The 22,104-nt window shown below is 40.2% G+C and overlaps 2 protein-coding genes across 4 annotated transcripts in view; both read right to left on the reverse strand.

Annotated features, from left to right (window-relative positions):
• Window positions 1-1,543: 1,543 nt before the first annotated feature.
• LOC123501834 (extensin-1-like) lies at window positions 1,544-4,338 on the reverse strand. The gene is made up of 3 exons (XM_045250862.1): window positions 4,335-4,338; window positions 3,698-4,275; window positions 1,544-3,408 (listed from the first exon to the last, which is right to left on the reverse strand). The coding sequence occupies exons 1-3, from the start codon at window positions 4,336-4,338 to the stop codon at window positions 3,079-3,081; spliced, it is 912 nt and encodes a 303-aa protein (XP_045106797.1). The 3' UTR covers window positions 1,544-3,078.
• Window positions 4,339-17,226: 12,888 nt separating this feature from the next.
• The window catches only part of LOC123501972 (phosphatidylinositol 3,4,5-trisphosphate 3-phosphatase and dual-specificity protein phosphatase PTEN-like), a 50,506-nt gene continuing 45,628 nt past the window's right edge, over window positions 17,227-22,104 (reverse strand). For all 3 annotated transcript variants that reach the window (XM_045251098.1, XM_045251096.1, XM_045251100.1), the window contains one exon: window positions 17,227-17,586. In XM_045251098.1, the coding sequence (XP_045107033.1) occupies window positions 17,567-17,586 (20 nt within the window). In that variant the 3' untranslated portion in view covers window positions 17,227-17,566. The remainder of the gene's footprint in view (window positions 17,587-22,104) is intronic.

The raw sequence follows: 22,104 nt of genomic DNA on the forward strand, positions 1-22,104 counted from the left end.
CGTGCAATCTCAACCAGACCCTTTTGAAAGTACTGGTGTTGCTAGGACGGTGTTGAAAAACGAGAACCTTCAGACAGTCAAATGGAGACACTAACTACTTCGCTATGCAGATGGCGGTCCGTGGCGGTGTGTGGCGGTGCATGGCGGCGCCTGACACCCCATGTTGCCCAGGCCAGATACCTGACGGAGGCCACGCCGGTGAAGGTGAATGGCCTACATGACAACGATTCTTAGATGAGCCGAGAAGAGAAAGAAAGAAGGAGGAAAAAATTGTCGTTGAAAGTGTTAAGAATAATTGTCGTTTGGTGTGTGTGTGTGTGTGTGTGTGTGTGTGTGTGTGTGTGTGTGTGTGTGTGTGTGTGTGTGTGTGTGTGTGTGTGTGTATAATTCACCTCGGTCGCCTGCTGGTCACCCAGCCAGTCTTCCCCATTAAGGAGCGAGCTCAGAGCTCATAGACCGATCTTCGGGTAGGACTGAGACCACATCAACACACAACACACACCGGGAAAGCGAGGCCACAACCCCTCCAGTTACATCCCCTACCTATTTACTGCTAAGTGAACACACCCCACACATTAAGAGCCGCGCCCATTTGCCTCGCCGCTTACCGGGACTTGAACCCGGGCCTCTTGATTGTGAGTTGAGCGTGTGTGTGTGTGTGTGTGTGTGGTGGGGGAGTCAGTATCCCATTGTTCTCTCTCTCTCTCTCTCTCTCTCTCTCTCTCTGAATCTTCATCTTTATTTTCCTACTATTATTTTCCTTCTGTTTCTTTTATTTATTCATTCTCCTCTTGTCTTTCTTTGTTGTCTTAATTCATTGTTACTTTTCTTCTTCCTCATTTTCTTTCCTTCTTTTATTCATTCTTTCCTTCTTCCTTCATCCCGCATTCCTCTTCAGTGTTTTGCGCAATGCTATCGACCACTTTTCACTTCAGTAGCCGTGCTGTGCTGTACGTGGGAAGTTTATCAAGTACCTCTCTAATGTCCTCTCCCTAGAATAGAGTGAGCCGGGTTCTCAAGACTGTTCTCCAGCTAATATGTGTAAATCTTGGTCATCTGTCACTAAAACCGTAAAAACATACTTACGACATCACTATGACTATTTTCAAAGCCCACAGAGATGACTACCAAGGTTCTCAAGACTGTTTCTGCTGCTAAAATGTGGAAATCCTGTTCATCTGTCGGTAGAATCGTAAAAACATCCTTAAAAAAACAGTACATCACTGCAACTATTTTCAAAGCCCACAGAGATGACTAACAAGGTTTTCAAGACTGTTTCTCCAACTAATATGTAGAAATCTTGGTCATGTCACTAGAACCGTAAAACTATTCTTAAAACCCGTGTAACATCATCACGACTATTTTCAAAGCCCATAGAGATGACTAACAAGATTTTCAAGACTTTCTCCTGCTAGAATGAAGAAATATTGTTCGTCTGTCAGTAGAATCGTAAAAACATTCTTAAAAAAACGCATAGAATCACCACGACTATTTTCAAAGGCTACAGGAATAATAAACAGGGTTTTAAGACTGTCTCTGCTGCTAAAATCTAGAAATCCTGTTCATCTGTCAGTAGATTCGTAAAAACATCCTTAAAAAAGTGGAACATCACCACTATAATTTTAACCTAACCTAACCAAACTACAGAGAGGATTAGACGGGTTCTCATGACTTTCTCCAGCTAAAATGTAGAAATCTTGTTTATCTGTCACTAAAACCACAACATCACTCTTAGAAAACAAAGTAACTTCAACTAGAGCCTTTGGGAAGTAGTGGAGGTGTGGCGCGGAAGTGTTTCAGAATTTAGAAGGTTTGTTTTGTTTCAGTGTTGCTTAAAGTCTTGTGTGCTTGGCGGGGATCTGAGCATGGCCGTGTGTTGAAGGATAATAAAGATGACACAGGGTTTTCATTCTGATGCATTTTAAGTCTAGTGTTTAGTGGTTTAGTAGCGTATCGTGGCGGGAGTGGTGGGTGAGACAAGACGAAGGAAGGGAGGGAGGGAGGGAGGGAAGAGTAAAATGCTGATGAAAATGTACAAAGGAGTTGAAAAAGACACGTACGTTTTATCAGAGGAACTTGGAGGTACTAGTAAGGGAGTGGTGGGCGTGACAAGGCAAAGGAGAGAGAGAGAGGGGAACAGTGAAATGCTAAGGAGATGTACGTACAAAAGACACGATTTATCTGAGCTTAGAGATGACAAACAAGGGAGTGGTGGGCGTGACAAGGAAGGGAGGGAGGGAGGGAGAAGAGTAAAATGCTGAGGAAATATACAAAAGGCACGATTTGATCTGAACTTAAAGGTAACAATAGTTTTTTTTTGTGTCTTAGTTTAAAATTAAGGTTGAGCTTTAGAGTTTTAGTGACGGATGTTGAGTGACACGAATGAAGGACCCGCCAGGAGGAGAAATGAGGAACAGAAAAAACAGGAAGACACACACAAAGATCTCTAGCTCGTGTTGCCAACTGGGGGACATAGCCTGACTAGACTCGTATACTTGCTGAATCATCTTCCATAGCTGATGAACTTATCATTATTTTTTTTTTAATACATCCTCCTTCTGAAAGCCGAAATGGACACACACACAGCTGTATTCATAAACGCTTCGCTCTCTCACCACGACCATTTTCGAAGGCTACAGACATGACTATCCAGGTTCTCAAGAGTATTTCCAGCTAATAGTGTAGAGAAATCTCGTTAATCTCTCACTAAAACTGTAAAAAAAAAAAACACGCTTGAGAACCCGCGTCACTTCATCTCGAGCCTTTTTGGAAGTAGTGGCGGTGCAATGCAGAAGTGTTTCGAGCGAGAATATTGTGTGATTTCAGAGCGACACAGAACCACCCAGCGTTGCATTCTCATCATCAGAACACAAGCTGGGGGATGAACAAGTCAACTGCTGTCTGTCCATCACTCTGTCCCTTTTCTTCTTCTTCTTCTTCTTCTTCTTCTTCCTTTAACCTATGTCGCTTTGTGTCGCTTTGTAGGTTATGACGTCTAAGAATCGATTTAGTTGCCAGGTACTTCCATACTGTGCCAACACCCAATCCGTCTTTGCTGTCTAGTCTAACACAATATTTCTAGAAGATACTCCGCAAATCAAGAACAGGCTCCTCGATAAGAACTGGAGGGGACGGAGGCGAGTCTTCAACAAGCACTGGAGGCTCATACAGGCTGTCAGGCGGCGTGGGGGGCTTGTAGCTAACATCTTGCTCATACGTCACATGGGCCACGTATCCACTCTCCTTGTCCACGTGATAGGTCACAGTCTGCTTGGTGCCGTCAGGAAGGAGGACATGGTACACCCCGTTCATCTCCTTTCCTTCCGCCGTCTGGTCGTGTCCGAAATCCAAGCCAGCTGTTTCGTCCTTCACGTTGTAGTTGCTCTCGAACTCTCCGATCACGCCAGGCTGTTCAGAGGGGTGTAAAAAGAGTCTTCATGTGTTTTACTGTGTTTGTGGGTTAGGTTAAGTTAATTTAGGTTAGGTTAGGTTAGGCTCTTGAACTCAAATCACGCTAGGGTGTTTAGAGGTGATTGAAACGAATCTTTACGTGTTTTCTGTATATTGTGTTAGTGTTTGTGGTTTGTGGGTTCAAATGAGGTGGGAAAATGATCTATGAAGGGGATCTAATAGTCTATGGGTGTTAAAAAAAATCTGAGTATTTTTTTCTGTATATTGTGTTACTGTTTTAACTCACCTCTGGCTCGTAGTCGTAGCTGTGTTCTGGGGGGTCGTAGATGTACCCAGGTTCCTCAGCCTCCGTGGTCGTGTGTGGGGGGTGGTAGGTGACAGCAGGAGGGTCGTAGTTATACCCATGGTCTGGTTTCTCTGTGGTCGTAGTCGTATGTGGGGGGTGGTAGGTGACAGCAGGGGGGTCGTAGTTATACCCATGGTCTGGTTTCTCTGTGGTCGTAGTTGTATGTGGGGGGTGGTAGGTGACAGCAGGGGGGTCGTAGTTATACCCATGGTCTGGTTTCTCTGTGGTCGTAGTCGTATGTGGGGGTGATAGGTGACAGCAGGGGTCGTAGTTATACCCATGGTCTGGTTTCTCTGTGGTCGTAGTCGTATGTGGGGGGTGGTAGGTGACAGCAGGGGGGTCGTAGTTATACCCATGGTCTGGTTTCTCTGTGGTCGTAGTCGTATGTGGGGGGTGGTAGGTGACAGCAGGGGGGTCGTAGTTATACCCATGGTCTGGTTTCTCTGTGGTCGTAGTCGTATGTGGGGGGTGGTAGGTGACAGCAGGGGGGTCGTAGTTATACCCATGGTCTGGTTTCTCTGTGGTCGTAGTCGTGTATGGGGGGTGGTAGGTCACAGCAGGAGGGTCGTAGTTATACCCATGGTCTGGTTTCTCTGTGGTCGTAGTCGTATGTGGGGGGTGGTAGGTGACAGCAGGAGGGTCGTAGTTATACCCGTGGTACGGCTTCTCTGTGGTCGTAGTTGTGTATGGGGGGTGGTAGGTCACAGCAGGAGGGTCGTAGTTATACCCGTGGTACGGCTTCTCTGTGGTCGTAGTCGTATGTGGGGGGTGGTAGGTGACAGCAGGGGGGTCGTAGTTATACCCATGGTACGGCTTCTCTGTGGTCGTAGTTGTGTATGGAGGGTGGTAGGTCACAGCCGGGGGGTCGTAGTTATATCCTGCAAGGGTGAGGTCTGCATGGTCGTGGCTTGAGTGGTCGTGGGCGTGGGCGTGCTCAGGGAATGCAGTCGAGACCCTCACGAGGACGAGAAGGACGAGGACGGAGAGATGTAAGAGACATGTCTGTGAATTGGCAACAGTGAACCAGAGGGAAGGAGATCGAGAGGCAGTGAAGAGAGGGAAGAAATAGTAATAGGATAAAGAAATGAAGATACGAGAGACAGAAAAAAGATGGAAAGGAAGATGCAAGAGATAGACGGAGAAGAATAGAAGATCGAGAAGAAAGACAGTGAAGGAAGATGGAGAATAGGAGATAGAAAGGATGATAGAGAGTGAAAGAGAGAAGAAATCGTGAAAGAACAGCAAAGAAAGGAAGATAGAGAGGAAGATACAGATGAAGAATAGGAGATAGGAAGATAGAGAGTGAAGGAAGGGAAGAAGTGGTGATAAAATAGCAAAGAAAGGAAGGTGGAAAGGAAGATAAAAGTGACAGAAACAGATGGAGATGAATAGGAGATACAGAAGAAAATGGAGAGTGGAAGAAGGAAGAAAGAATTGTGGAAGAATGGTAAAGAAAGGAAGATAAAGAGGAAAAAGAACAGAACAGGTGAAGAAATCAAGGAAAAACACACACACAAAAAAAAATCAAAAGAAAGAGAAAAAGAAACAGGAAAAAGAATAAAAGAATGAAAAAAAAAACTGAAAAATACAAAAAGAAGAAAAAATGGAAAAACAATAGAAAACAAAAAAATTATAAATCTAATCTAACCTAACACATCTCCCCTCCACTCCTTGCCCCCAACACAACCATTAATCAACCCCCATTACCCCCCACAACCTCCCCGTCCCCACCACCCTACACACAACACTACGTACCAAGTCTTTCGTTCCCATGGCTGCCTCGACAGACAAACAGCCACTGCAAACACACGCGGGTTTACTCACTTTTATAACTACTCTCTCCTCTCTGACCCTCTCTCTGCCTGACTTCCTTAGCCTCGTCTTCAGGAAAGTGTATCTAGAGCATGTCAAGGGTGCTGAATGCGTGGGAAGGGGATATCTCCGTGTCTTCAAGTGCCAAGGACGAGAGGTGGCATGAATTCGTACGTGATGGAAGACAGAAGGACGGGAGGCAGGAAGAGAAGTGGTAAGGATGTGAGAAATGATAGAAAAAAAAGGAAATAAGGAGGATAAGGAAGTAAAGAGGAAGAGAGGTAGAGAGAAAGAAACGATGGAAGAGAGGAAGGACGGAAGGGAAGTACAGAGGTGGTAAGGATGCAATAAATGATAGAAAAGGAAGTAAGGAAGATGAAAAATAGAAAGAAAGAGAGGTAGAGAAAAGGAAAAGGTCTGAATCTGTAACTGGTGGCAGAAAAACAGACGGGAGGGACGGAGAGAGGCAGTAAGGATTTGAGAAGTGATAGAAAAGAAGGTAAAGATGAAAGGTAGAGAAAGAGTGAAAAAAAAGCTTGAACATACGTGATAGCAAGGAAAACTGGAGAAAGGAAAGAAGGGAAGGAGGTAAAGAGGTGGCGAGGATGGAAGGGAAGAAGAGAGAATGTGAGAAATGGTATAATAGGAGGTAGGGAGAGAGGAAGAGAGGTAGAGAGAAAGAAAAAGCATGAACGTATACGTGATGATACAGAAGAGAGAGAAGAGAAGAAAGACGGGAGGTATGGAGGTAGGAAGGATGCAATGAATGGTAAAAAGAAGGTAAGGAAGATGAGGAAGATGAGATGGAGAGGGAAAAAAAGCTTAAACGTACATGATATCAGAGAAGAGGGAGAGAGGAAAGACGAAAGGGAGATAAAGAGGTACTAAGATGTAAAAAAGGGGTAGAAAAGATCAGAAGATGAAAAGTAGAGAAGAAAGATAGAGAGAGAAAGGAGAGGAAAGGAGAAGAGGCCGGAGGAAAGGTAGAGAATGGAAGGAAGGGAGACACCGAAGAAGAGAAACACAAAAGGCAAAAAGCAAAACATTCAACATCCTCTGCCTGAAACACTTCCGCGCTGCACCAACACGAGCTACAAAAGGGTTTAGCTGCAGTGACACGAGGTACCAATTGCATTTTCCACTACTCAAGTCACAGATTAAAACCATCCCTACATTACCAACCGGAGAAACAGTCTTGAGAACCCAGCTATTCATCTATGTGGCCTTGGAAAACAGTCGTGGCGAGAGAGATAGAGAGAGAGAGAGAGCGAAGCGTTTCAAAATACACCTTCATTTAGACCCTAAGGAAATTTGTTACCGCCAAGTTCCTATCTTCACTATATACACAAACATTTGTATCATTCATTCGTCCCTCAAAGCATTATGAGTCTATGTAAGGACAGTATCAGGAAATAAAGAAAGGAGAGGCGACCCTGGAAGCTTTGGACGTGACTGTAAATGCAGATGATAGAAAGTAACACACACACACACACACACACAGAGGCGATAGAAGAGGAGGGGACAAAATAATGACTCAGCTACTCTCAGTCTGGTTTATAGTCTCTAGTTGAAGATTTTATAGTTTTAAGGTTTTGGAGGAGAGGAGGAGGAGGAGGGAGGAGGAGGAGGAGGAGGAGAATAGGAGAGGAGGCGATAAGAGAGGAGGGAACCGAATAAAGACTCTCTCAGCTGCTCTCACTTTGGTTTATACACTCTACTTGAAGGTTACAGTTTTATGAAGGTTTTGAGAAGAGGAGAGGAGAGGAGAGGAGGAGAAGGAGGAAGAGGAAGAGGAGAATAGGAGAGGAGGCGATGGGAGAGGAGATGAAGGTTTTAAGAAGAGAAGAGGAAAAGGAGGAGGAGGAAAATAGGAGAGGAGGGGGATAGGAGACGAGACGAAGGTTTTAAGAAGAGGAGGAAAAGGAGACTAGGAGGAGGAGGTGAATAGAAGAGGAGGGGCGGAACAAAAGAACAACTCTCAACTATCCTCACTCTGGTTTACTCCCTCAAGTTGAAGGTTATATAGTTTTAAGGTTTTGAGAAAAGGAGGAGGAGGAGGAGGAGGACGAGGAGGAGAAGGAGGAGGAGGAGGACGAGGAGGAAAGGAGGAGGAGGAGGAGGAGGAGGAGGAGGATGGAAGAGGAAAAAAATAATGACACTCAATTATTCTCACTTTGGTTTATAGTCTTTAGTTGAAGGTTATACAGTGTTAAGGTTTTGAGAAGAGGAGAGGAAAGGGGGGAGGAGGAGGAGAAGAGGAGGAGGAGGAGGAATTTGAGTCTTCATGTCACATTCAATCGTCTTCCCGCTCCTGTATCGAAGGTTTGTTAGGTCCGGGTAAGGTCCTCCCCTCACCTTCTCCTCTCTCTCCCTTCTTCCTCTCCCTCCCCTCTCCCACTACCCTCCTTCCTCACGCTCCTCTCTGCCTCAGCCTTCACTTGTTCTACTCTGCTTTTAGTCTTCCGGTATCTTTTATTTCATGGTAATGTTGTTCTTGTTGTTGTTGTTGTTGTTTTTAGTTTCTCTCGTTTCTTTTCTTTTTTATATTTATTTTCATTTTAGTGATCAATCTTGTTTCTTTTCCTTTTTTCTATTTTTTTCGTGGCCTTGTTTTTGCTCATTATTATTGTTGTTGTTGTTGTTGTTGTTGTTGTTGTTGTTGTTGTTGTTGCTGTTGCTATTGTTGTTGTTGTTGTTGCTATTGTTGTTTACGTTGTTACTGATGTTGTTTCTCCTCCTCCCTCTCTTCTCTTGCCCCATGTTTAGGGGGTGGTCGACATGACCCGACCTCCTCCCTTGTTATATACACTATTACAACAATGAAGTTATCAATCAATCAATCTTCTCCCTTTCCCAATCTCTTCTTTCCATCTTTTTCTCCTATTCCTTCCTATTTTTTTGCCTCCTCTCCACCACCACCCCCTGCATTCCTAACACGCCACAGGACCACAAAACACCAACAGTCAACACTACAACCAAAATACAAGAAAACAATACAATAACAGCAAGACATTGGCTGACTATACTGTTCTTTAAGGAAACTGGCAATCAAGTGGGCCTTTTTATTTATTTATTTTTTTTTTTTTGTTGCCCTTGGCCACCTTCTCTCCTTGCATGAAAAAAAAAAAAACATGATTCGTAACACTTACGCATAAACGTACAAAAGAGAAACAAGAACACCTTTATATTGATTCAGAAGCTCTCAATGATTCTCCAAGGTGAACACACTCACACACACACACACACACACACACACAGGTGGTAAGCATCAGCGCATACAAAGAGGATTGGTGCCTGGTAGTGGCAGTACACGCACACACACACACACACACACACACACACACGACTTCAGGATGGCAAGTTGCATTCACAAGCTCTCCCGTGCATTGTGTCTGCTTTATACAGGCGCTAGTTGAAGTTAGCGTGGTTTCTAAAAGTTTGACAGGCTCTAGTGAAAGATATTGGGGTTTTAAAGAGTATTTTCATGATTGTAGAGATAGTTTAAGGGTTTGAAAAGGCTCTAATGAAAGTAATCAGGGGTTTCTAAGTGCATTTTCATAATTTAGGGATAATTTAAGAGTGTCACAGGCTGTAGTGAAAGTTATATCGGGGTTTTCAAGGGTGTTTTCATAATATTAGGGATAATTTAAGAGTTTGAAAAGGCTCTAGTGAAAGATATTCAGGTTTTCAAGGCAATTTCCATGTTTCTAGGCATAATTTAAGAAATTCACAGGCTGCAGTGGAAGATATTGGGAGCTTTCATAGCGTTTTCATAATTCTAGTGAGAGTCTAAGAGTTTAAAAAGGCTCTAGTGGAAGATATTGGAATCTTTATTGGTGTTTTCATGTCTCTAGGAATAATCCAAGAGTTTGACAGGCCTCTAGTGAAAGTAATTGGGTTTTCAAGGATCAAAAAGAACCCTGACAGTTGGCGCAGAACAGCTGGGGACAAGCAAGGCAAGGAATGAAGACGAGGCTATTCTTAGCCTTGTCACCTCTTACTATGTGATTCCTTTGTGTATTCAACGCCATATTAATTATTCAGGTCACCCCTCTCTCTCTCTCTCTCTCTTTCTTATTTCAGCTTTTATTTATCTATTTATCAATTTATCTGGTTTTTACTACTTTATGGCAGTATCAAGTGTTGTTGTTATTATTATTATTATTATTTATTTTATTTTTTATTAATTTTTCATTGTTTTTTCTTTACCACGACAAGCACCACTATAACCACCAGCTCCTTAATATACGAGAGAGAGAGAGAGAGAGAGAGAGAGAGAGAGAGAGAGAGAGAGAGAGAGAGAGAGAGAGAGAGAGAGAGAGTTGTTCATATATCGAGGCTCATTATGCATGGGCCCCTTGTCCTCCCTGGCGGTGGTGGTGGTGATGGTGGTGTATGAGAGAGGTTGTGATAGCGGCCTTGACCTAGCTGGTTTTGCACGTGGTGGTGAAGGTAGTAGTAGCAGTAGTAGTAGTAGTAGTAGTAGTAGTAGTAGTAGTAGTAGTAGTAGTAGTAGTAGTAGTAGTAGTAGTAGTAGTAGTGGTGGTGGTAGTAATAGTAGTAGTAGTGGTGGGGGTGGTGGTGGTGGTGGTGGTGGTGGTGGTGGTAATAATAATAATAATAATAATAATAATAATAATAATAATAATAATAATAACAATAATGATAATAATAATAATAATAATAATAATAATAATAATAATAATAATAGTAATAATAATAGTAATAGTAATAATAGTAATAATAAAAATAATAATAGTAGTAATAATATTAATGATAACAATAATAATAATAATAATAATAATAATAATAATAATAATAATAATAATAATACAGTAATAATGAACAACAACAACAACAACAAAGGCCAGAATAAACCAAATCAACGCATATTATCAAACAACTGTACAAATTTCTATATATAATTCCAATTTTTTTTTTCTGGCTCTAACCAAGCTTAAGTGATAACAGGTAGACGGGGAGAGATCTTAACCATTACTATCCAAACTACCGCACTCTATATTAGCCCATTAAGATAACTAGAAGCAAGAGGATGTGGGTTTTAGAGAAGCGGCGTGCGGTCTTCCTTTGTGTTCCCTTGTGACGGTCTCTCCCCGAGTCGTCAAAAGTCTAGGGTGAGAGCTTGCCGCGTTTCATTTACTCCGCGGTTTGTTTTGCCATGTTTCACGTTATCATTGTTAGCTGTTGTGTTTCCTGGTTTCCTTGAATTATTTTGTTATTTTCTTATTAGTAGTATTTTTGTTGTTGGTGTTGTTAGTGTTGGTATTATTGTTGTTGTTACTATTATTTAAAAAGTGGTTTATTATCGTTGTTCTTGTCATTATGTTGAGTTCACACACACACGGTAGCACGCACGCACACACACACACACATTTTCTCCTTTCTTCTGAAATTATATACACACACAAACACACATCCTCCTTCCCACACGAGGACACATGGCTGGTCACATCTGAAGGAGTGCCAGCTGCAAAGGCCACTCCACCCCTTCACACCCCGCCAGGCAATGGACCAAGTGCCTTCATACTCAACCCCAAATCTTACTGGATGGAAGCACTTACTTACTGATGAGGGATATGACTTCTGAGGCAGCTTAATTACACCTGTGTGAAAATAAAACATATAAGCAGAAAAGAGAAAGAAAAACATCAGAAGAGAAGGAAGAGAGTAAAGTGTGACAAGTACAGAATGCAAAGAAAAGCACTGGACACTCAGGTAGCAAATATCATAGGTAGGGAAGCATGAGAGGAGAGAAAAGTGGGGGAAGACAGAGGCATAACAGTACTAGGACTGACTGGAAACAAAGACAATAATAAAATGTTGGCCACGTGAAAATATTCTTAGTCGAGAGTTGGTCAATAAGAAACAAACTTTGCAGACGGTGAAAGAAGGAGAGGCGATTCCAAGCGACACAGGTCCAAAGAAGAAGAAGATGAAGAAGAAGGTAGCATAAAGGGAAGAGATTAGAGGAGTATGAGCAGCAGGAGGGAGGGAGTGTGGGAGGAAGAATGCACTATGAGCAAGTTGGGGCAGGGCATGGAAGGGGAGGGACCAGATGGGGACAGGGAGAGAGAGTTCTAGGACAAAACAATGACTTCACTTGTCTGCTTTTTATTCAGTTATCATGCCTGGTCTGTGTCTTGTTCAGGATTCATAAAGGTCTCTCTCTCTTAAAACAAATGGTCGTACAACTATGTAACATTGCATACAAACACTCTCTCTCTCTCTTACAACAAATGGTCATGCAATTATGTAACATTGCATACAAACACACTCTCTCTCTCTCTCTTAAAACAAATGGTCGTACAACTATGTAACATTGCATACAAACACACACTCTCTCTCTCTCTCTCTCTCTCTCTCTCTCTCTCTCAGGATGAAAATAAAAATGCTTGGTAAAATTGTAATATTTTTTCTCTCACTTTGTGGCTGTGTTGTATCAAAACTTTCCATTCACATTTCAACTAAAAATATTACATTAAGTAAATGCATAAAGACACTTGACAAGTTATAAATAGTTATCATTATTTCCACTTTATCCCTTTCTATTCAATCTTTAAACATAAAACCTGAAGAGGAAAAATGTAGAGTTGTAGGCAAATAAGCAGAGCAATTCACCTCATATTGAAATGTAGCCAGTGATTCCTTGGGCTGAAAGAAACAAATGTGTACATCCTAAATTCATTAAAAAAAAGCAGATAAAAAAAAAAAAAGACCCAAAATTTCATCACACAATGCAAAAATAAATAAAAAATAAAATAAAATAAAAAAATCTCAAACTAATGAACAGAAAAAATGTATTGCATCAACAAATTAAGAAGCAAAAACTAATAGGTAATAAAAAAATAATAATGACAATGACAATAATAATAATAATAATAATAATACACAGCAATTTCCTTCATAAATATAACAAAGGCCAAACAGCTTCACTTAGTCTTGTTTTGTGTTGCTTCCACCAGCGAGTGAATCGTTCAACACTAACATTTCTCAATTGACAATTAAGGCTCACAGTAATGAAGCACTCAAGGCACACACTGGCTGTTTTTTACTTCATCCATTTCCAATAACAAAAACCTTCATAATAACAATAATTACGGACAAAAACTTCACATATATATACTGTACATAAATAAATATTTTTTTCTTTTATTTGTTTAGTTTTTTTTCATTAAAGAAGTAAATAACATTATAATCTGTCCATTACTTTTTTATCTCCTTTAAAAAACACACACTATCCTCTTTTTTTCTCTATTTTCTACCTGCATATGTTTCTTTCCAAGGCGGAGACCGAGACACGTTAGTTTGGTGGCGAGACGTAACAGATAGTTAGGTCATGTAGGTGGTTCTTCCTTTGTACAGGTGGAGGTGGTGGGGAGACACACACACACACACACACACACACACACACACACACACACACACACACACACACACACACACACACACACACACATCAGCTCTCCCCGCCACACAGCACTCACTAAATGCTCCCACGCGTGTCCAAACATGAGGAAATGCACGAAGACAACTATGTAGTTCTTACAGTAGTAGTGACCACAACTAACAGTAGTTTGTACTCTCCTAGCGGTGGAGCGGAGGGCTTCCCCCGGCCGGCAGACTGGGCACAGCACCAGCCCAACACTAACGCAAGAGAGAATGTAGAGCAAGGGAAATGTCCGTTACCACAAAGATACAAATGTTGATAAATAGAATAAAGATGTATAAAGAAAAGTACTAAAGTCACATTAGTACGTGATTAGCTTCTCTATTCTTTAAGTCTATGTTTAGATTTGGTTTGTTGTTTACAGTACTGGTGGTCTGTGTGGGTCTGAGGGGCTGTGGTCTGCCTGCCCGGGCCTCAGCTCCGTAATGAGGGGAGGGGGAACTGCCTAACACACAACAACACCCACAGTAAAAAATAAATCAATAAAAATCACAACTTTATCCACTTTTAAAACATCGAAAATAAAATCCCAGGACGTAATCAAAACATTTGCTACCGAATGCAATCTGTGAATTAGATGCTTCAAACTGCTTTCTTCCCTTCACTGGGGAGGGAAAAAAAAAAAAAAAAAAAAAAAAAAAGTTTTAAACAGCCAAAATTAAATGCCGGGACATAATCAAAACATTTACTACCAAACATGATCTGTGAATTAGATGTTTTAAATTGCTTCCTTCCCTTCACTGCAAATAAATAAATAAAAAAAACAAAGAGCCATTTTAAAAACAACTCAAATTGAATCTCATAATGCAATCAAAACATTTAAACACTTTGTAGTTTCTCTTCCTTTTTTTTCCTTTCTCCCTTCCTTCGCAGCAGTTCCTTGGTCCCTCCCCACACGAAAAGCTTTCACAAAGCATCGACAACTACAATTAGGACAAAAATCATAAAAATAGGCTTTCAGCATTGCCGTGTTACCAGCCTACACTATTACTACTACAGCCTCCTTCACCCTCCTCCCGCCTTCACTCTCTCAGCACTTGTATTGTACGCTTCAGGTGGTGACTTGGTGCCTGTGGTGGTGGCTTGGTGAGTGTTTTTCCCATTATTACATCACCCAACAAAAGACAAAAAGGAAGACCACACCATTTTCCTTCCCTTATGTTAAACCAATTTCCTGAAGCAACACACATGGACAGACAAGGAAAAACACCAAAAATACACCAGACCATTTAAATACCAAGCCATTTTTTCTTCTGCATCCAATGGAGTGAGAAAAAAACTGTACCATTTAATTTTCTTTACATTAAACCCACTTCCTGAAACAACACACAACAAAGGGCAAGGAAAAACAAACACCAGACCATTAGAATACCAAACCATTTTCTCTTCATCCATTTCCTGGTTAGCACCCAAGGGAATGAAGAGACAAAAGTGCTGAGTGGAGGAGCGAGCGAGGGTGGGCAGAACTAGCATTACAAGGCCTTCCACATAATGGCTAGGGTTCTCTATAGTATGTCTAGATGTGATTGTACCTATGGGAAAGAGATCATGAGTTGTCCAGAGTATAGCTAGACCCCCTCCTTCTAAAAAATAGTACCTAGTAGTTTTATATATATATTTTTTTAGTTTTTCTTCTTAACACCAATTGATTCGTTTTTTAACACCGCTTACTTACTTAACCTGTACCTTAGCCTACATACTGCACTTTTTGCGGGAACTTTTAATTAGTCTAAGAGTGATTGGTTGCCGCGACGTGATGCTCGGAATGCACGCCGGGGTCTTGTGGAGGTGTGACATACGCTGTGCCCCTCCCTTGTCTTTAAAACTGCGGGACAGACTGGGGTGAGTGAGTGTGATTGATTGCTGTCTGTCACCTCTGTTTGTTTTGGTACACTTTGAACTATTGGCTGGGGTCTTGTGGAGGTGTGACTTGTGCCGTGTCTCTCTCTCGTCTCTTAAAACCGCAAGACAGACTGGAGTGTTTGAATGCTCTCTGTCTGTCACCTCTGCTTGCTTTGGTACACTTTGAACTATTGCCAGTGTTTTGCAGAGGTGTGGCATTGAAATCTTGTCCTTAGAATGATGTGACAGAGGTGTGGCTTTCAATTTGTGTGTGTTTAATTTGAATGTGTGTTTCCTCTCTACTGTCCATCACCTCTGCTTGTTTAGGTATTCTTTAAACTATTGGTGGTGTCTTGCAGAGGTGCGGCATTGGGATCTTATGACAGGGAGGTGTGGCTGTCAATGTGTGTGTGTGTGTGTGTGTGTGTATGATAAATTTAGTTTTTGATATAAGAAAAGTAAGAATAATGAATGTGTGTGTGTGTGTGTGTGTGTATTCCAAAAAGTTTACAATTCTTCCTGTTCTGAGCATTTTTGGCAAGATATGCTCAAACAACACACACACACACACACACACACACACACACACACACACACACACTGCCTCCCCCAAAAAATTCACAATTCTTTCAGTTCTGAGCATACTAGACAAGGTATGCTCAAACAAACACACACACATATACATACACATACACATACACACACACACACACAAAGACACAGCCTCCTCAGCATCACAGCACCAGAATTTAAGTGTCTGGCAGCAAACAAGACGCGGAGAGCAGCACACGGCAATATCTTAACTTCTCCTTCCTCCTCCGTCACTTTGTCATCTAAACCCAAGTCACTTTCCAACCTCCTGCCAGTAACATTACACAGGGAATCCCATCTTATCTTTGGTTAAAACACATCTAAAAGGACAAATTTGCCAGAAAGAAAGATAAAGACAACATTCCATATCAACCTTAAAAAATGAAGAAAAAAAAATAAAAAAAAAAGGATTGAAAAATAAAAACAAACCATACACACTCATACATACATACATAAAAAAAAAACATGCAAACTATTTTTTTTTTTTTTTTTTGCATTTTTGATAAAAAGTATTCTATGGGGATAAACTTATATATACCTTGAACTGCATTGTTGTTTTTCTGAGGGGGAGGAGGGGGTGTGGGCAAAGGAAGAGGGGAAAGAGGGGAAGAGGGGAAGGGGGAAAGGGGAAATGGAGAAGAGGGAAAGGAGGGAAGGCAGAAAAGAGGAAGGGAGAAGGAAGGAAAGAAGGGAAGGTAGGGAAGGAGGAAGGAGAAAGGGGAAAAGAGGGAAAGGGAAAGAAGGAAAGGGAAGGGGAAGAGGGAAAAAGAAAGTGGAAAAGGGGAAGGAAGGGAAGGAAGGGGGAATGGGGGAGGGAAAAAGAGGAAAGGGTGAAAGAAGGAAGGGGGAAGGGAGAAAGAGACCAAAGGGTGGGAGAAGAAGTGGAAACAGAGGGAAAGAGGGAAAAATAAAGGGGAAAGAGGAGAAGGAGGCAGGGGGAAGGGGGTGGGGGACATCTTATATATAACAAAACAAGTTCACCGTTCTCCTTTTTTTTAACTTAGTAAAAAAATAGATTCATAATTCCAAACACTCAAAACAGTAACACTCTCGGACCATTAAAAATAAATAAACAAATGAATGAATAAATGAATAAATAAATAAATAAATAAATAAATAAAAAAGGATGAAATAAAATAACACCACCAATTCTCAACCAAACAGAGAGAGAGAGAGAGAGAGAGAGAGAGAGAGAGAGAGAGAGAGAGAGAGAGAGAGAGAGAAATAACATAAGGATTTGTGCCGATACAGGACAGAACCTTCACCTTCACCTTCACCTTCTCCTTTGTTCATTGCTAATATTCAATGTTTGTGCGCCAGTGTAATAAAATCAAAGAGGGAAGAAGAGGAAAGAAAATAAGTAAAAAATTGTTCCAGTGTTTATGTGCCACTCCAAGCAAAACAGAGAAGGAAGAAGGACAACGAAGAAATTAAATGTTATTGGTATTGAAAAAAGTGAATTGTTATCAGTTAGGGAAAAAGAAATTATTTTTTATTGGGTGAGTGAGCGAGTAAGTGAGTGTAATAAATGCTTTGTCATATTGTGAGTCGTTATTGTTGTAATTCTGTCCTGTACTAATGCGATTCCTGTCTTATTAGTGCTTTTTTTCCTTAAGATTGTGATAGAATTCATTCTCTCTCTCTCTCTCTCTCTCTCTCTCTCTCTTGGAACTCTAAAAGCCACATTTGTCATACACATTAAATAAAAGAACATCATTAATATCATTGCAAAGCTTCAATTTCACTCACATGTAGGAATGAAAGAAAAAAAGTAGAGAAAAAAAACAATGAATAAATAAATAAACCGCACAGTAAATGCTCACCATTCACTAACAGATAAAACACACACACACACACACACACACACACACACACACACACACACACACCAGGTACCCCAGAGAAGGTGGTTGGAGGTTGGTGATGTTGGTGTTGGTGGTGGGAGGGGAAGGCTCTGGGAGGGTGTGGGATGATGGTGGTTGTGATGGTGGTGGTGGTGTCATGCAGGCACAACACACAACACAGGGACATGCATAGCAGCCGCCAGAACCTTCCCCCCTAGTGGTAGCACACATGCCACACCGCGCCTCACAGCATCACAAATATGTTGACTCGCCTGCAAAGATTAAACCCAAAATTGTTAGTGTTGGATTATTTTTTTAACTCCTTCAGTACCATGCCACGTTTCCATATTCATTCTGGTTCTATTTAGCAATTTTATACAGCTTCAGAAACTTCGGTGGGGGATTAAGATAGTAAAGACTAGACATTAATCCCTTCAGTACTGGGACACATTTTTACCATGAGATATGTGTATGATTAGACCATTTTATTGACATTAGAAAGGGTCTTTGGAGGTCAGAAGATTAATGGCCACAGTCCACTATTTTCATCCCCACATGAATCTATGAAGCTGTATCAAATCACCAAATAGTCACCAGAATGTATATGGAAATGCACCATGGTACTGAAAGGGTTTATCTTTTGACCTCCATAAACCCTTCCTAATGCAAATAAAATAGTCTAATCTAAGAGGGAAGAACTGGCTAAGGGCAACAAAAAGGTAAAAATGAATAAGGCCACTCAGTCACCAGTCTCCATAAAGATCTGATAGAGTTAGCCAAAGGGACAGAGATAAAGGATACATCACCAAAGCCACTCTTGTTAATTGGTTTAGAAATGGTCAGTGATTTCGTTGTTTTCATCCCTTCACTATTTATTCTGGTGACTATTAGCAATTTTATACAGCTTCAGAAACTCAATGTGGAGCTTAAACTAGTAAAGACTGTGGCATATTAATCTTCTGACCTCCATAAACCCTTCTTAATGTAAATAAAATGTCTAATCACATCCAAAACTCTAGGTAAAATATTCTGGTGATTTTATACAGGATTTAGAAACTTATGTGGGGATTAAACTAGTGAAGACTCTGGACCATTAACCATCTGACCTCCATAGACCCTTCCTAATGTCAATAAAATCATCTAATCACACCCAAAACTCAAGGTATAAATGCATCCCAGTACTGAAGGTGTTAAGGAGAATTAGTCAAGGTATTTATCTCTGTTCTGCTGTACTGTGCTGTGCTGTGCTGTGCTGTGCTGTTAAGGTCTTTGGTTGGCTGGGTTGGGTTTGTGTTTGAGAGAATGGTGTTTTTTTTTTTTTTCTTCCCTTTCTTCTTTCCTCTCTGCCTGCTGGTTTGTCTAATTTATGTGTTTTTCTCATGTTTTTATTCATTTCATGTTTGTTTCTCCTTTTTTTGTCTTGTTTCTCTTACATGTATTTTTATTTATTTTCTCATCTTTCTGTTTTTCTCTCACACTTCTATTTCACTCACACCTTGCCTTCTCTTACTTCCTACTTTTTTCAACTGCATTTCCCTTCAACTCTCTCCACCTTAACACACTATTACCTACCAGTCAATCTCCCATTCCATTTCAGCTTCTATTTCCCAACACCCTTTCTATTCCAGTTCACCCTTCACTTGTTCTTATATTCTATGTTAATCAGTTTCCCTTATTCAACTCTCTCAATCTTAACACACTCTTAGCTGATATTAATCCTGCTTATATTTCATCTTCTACTCTCCCTACTCCCTTTCTATTATTGCTCATTTATTTGTCTTAATATTCTATGCTACTCACTTTTCCTCTAAGTTCCTTATTTTTACCGACTCTTGCCTACCTTTCAATTTTCCCCTTCTATTTTATCTCACCTAGCTTATCTCCTCTTCTATTTCAGTTCACCATTCACCTCTTTTCTTATTCTATGCCTCTCAGTTTCCTTTCTTCAATTTTCTCTCTATTTTTACGTACTCTTAGCTATCCTTCAATTCCTCCTCCTATTTTACCTCACTTAGCTTCTTCACTCCTCTTCTATTCCAGTTCACCATTCGCCTTTTTTCTTATTCTATCTTCTCTGTTCTCTTTCAGTTCTCCCTATTTTTACGTACTCTTAGCTATCCTTCAATTCCTTCCTCTATTTTACCTTGCTTTGCTTCTTCACTCCTCTTCTATTCCAGTTCACCATTCATCTCTTTTCTTATTCTATGCTTCTTAGTTTTCTCTCTTCAACTTTCTCTCTATTTTTACTCATTCTTAGCATCTTAACTTCTCTTCTACTCCAGTTCACTCATCATATTCTGTGTTTCCCTGTTCCCTTTTCACTCCCTCGCTTCCTCAGCAACACAAACACACACACACACACACACACACACACACACACACACACACACCACCACCTTGACACAAGCACCTCAACACAAAGGCTCGTATTCTCAAACATTTCTGTGCTTCACCTCCACTATTTTGAGACTGTCTAAATTCACACAAGTTTTTAAAGCGTTTTTACAGTTCTAGAGGCAAAGTGACAAGTTTCCCACATTACCAACTGGAGAAACACTCTTGAAAACCCCGCTAGTCATCTCTGTGGCCTTGGAAAATAGTCGTGGTAAGAGAACAAAAGCGTTTTTAAGGGTCTTTTATGGTTCTAGAGGCAGAGTGATAAGATTTCTATATTATTAACTGGGAAAACACTCTTGAAAACCCTGCTAGTCATTTCTGTGGCCTTGGAAAATGGTCGTGATGAGACAGCAAAGCGTTTCTGAATACAAACCAAACACCAGACCAGTGTGTGACTAACAAATAACAAACAGCAAGCTACAGTACAGTACAGCATCAAGATTCCACCCAATGTACACAAAGTTACAGGTTTACAACACACACACACACCAATGTACAAACCAACAGGCTGTGTATATGAAAAAAAAATAGGGGTTATTATTGTAATGAAAAATATACAAACTAGAAATGAAAACAAAAATATGTAGGTAAAAATTAATGCATCGGGAAATTTAAACTATAGGATAAGTAGTGATCCAAATAAATCAACACTACTACTACTAATAATAATGATGATAATGATAAAAATGATGATAATAACTAACTACCTGGTCACAACTGCCAAAAAAAGGAAATAGATAGCTAGAATAATAATAAAATAAACAATGAGAGAGAGAGAGAGAGAGAGAGAGAGAGAGAGAGAGAGAGAGAGAGAGAGAGAGAGAGAGAGAGAGAGAGAGAGAGAGAGAGAGAGAGAGAGAGAGAGAGAGAGAGAGAGAGAGAGAGAGAGAGAGAGAGAGACAAAAAAGAAAGAAAAATGGAAAGAAAAGAACGAGACAAGTAATATGGATTCAATTAATTTCCAGCAAATCTCACTTTTTATCTAGCAAAATGAAAAACAACCAAAAACAAAACAAATATAAACAAACCTGCCTTACTTACAACACCTTTCTCAATAACAACACCAACAACAACAACAACAACAACAACAATAATAATAACAATAATAATTAGAAGCAAGGAGTAATTAAGCATTGAAAGCAGAAGCACATTGAAGATTAGAAGAGAAAGAAGAAGCAGGAAAGAAAAGCCATGCACAAGCCTTATCAGAGAGAGAGAGAGAGAGAGAGAGAGAGAGAGAGAGAGAGAGAGAGAGAGAGAGAGAGAGAGAGAGAGAGAGAGAGAGAGAGAGAGAGAGAGAGAGAGAGAGAGAGAGAGAGAGAGAGAGAGAGAGAGAGAGAGAGAGAGAGAGAGAGAGACAGAGAGACAGAGATTTAAGGTAACATAAGGTAATACACATTAACCACCACCTTCTACCATGCTCGGAAATGTGTGTGTGTGTGTGTGTGTGTGTGTGTGTGTGTGTGTGTGTGTGTGTGTGTGTGTGTGTGTGTGTAGAAATGTTGATGTGGGATACCAATATAATGTGCAAATAAATAGAATAAGAGTATCGACAAATGAAAATAAGTCATTCTGAAATTAAATGTGTTCACTACAAACACTCATAAGAAACAATAGATATGTACAAATATAAAAAGGAAAAGAAAAAAAGAAAAAAAAAACTTCCTATACCAAAAAACAAAGAGTAATATATACAAGTTTATACAAAAAATATATACACAAACACACACACACACACACACATGCATAACCAGACACATTACTAGTCGATATGACACAAAATGCAACACACCAAGAGAAAAATAAATAAATAGATAAATGAAACAATATAAAAGGAGAGGAGGAAGGAGTAAAAAGTGTAAAATCTTTGTATAAACATCATAAAAGAAAAAAAAAAGCAAGAGGAAATAGAAAAAAAACTTCAGTCTTTGTATACAGTATAAGCACAATACAATGAAGAGAGAAGGAATGGAGAGACTGAAATCTTCGCATAAACACATAAATAAAAGGAAAAAGAATAAATGAAAAGAAAAAAAAAGAGGATATGGAAAAAAAAAATGTGTGGGGTTTTACGTGAATTTACACATTAAAGGAGTAAAAGAGATGAGGAGAGGAATGAAATAAAGCCTTGAATCTTCATAGACACACAAAAATAAAAAAACAAAGGAAATAAGGAGAGGATACGAAAAAAAAAAAAAAAAGGAGCAAAGGAGAGGAATGAAGTAAAAGTTGACAAGTCTTCGTATAAACAATAATAAAAGAAAAAAAGAAAAAGAAAATGAAAAGAGAAAGGATAAGAAAAAATAAATAAATGTGGACTTTTTTACAGGAATTGATGAGCTAAAGGAGAAAGCGGAGAAGAATGAAATAAAGCCTAAAACTTCATAAAAACA

Source organism: Portunus trituberculatus, chromosome 10 (genome assembly GCF_017591435.1).
Source record: "Portunus trituberculatus isolate SZX2019 chromosome 10, ASM1759143v1, whole genome shotgun sequence".
In the NCBI taxonomy this organism is placed as follows: Eukaryota; Metazoa; Arthropoda; class Malacostraca; order Decapoda; family Portunidae; genus Portunus; species Portunus trituberculatus.

Bases quoted from the DNA above. Each gene is read 5' to 3' on its own strand.
- LOC123501834 (XM_045250862.1), bottom strand. The intron at 3,409-3,697 runs GTGAGTTAAAAC...CCCTCTGAACAG, and splicing joins GCTACGACTACGAGCCAGAG to CCTGGCGTGATCGGAGAGTT.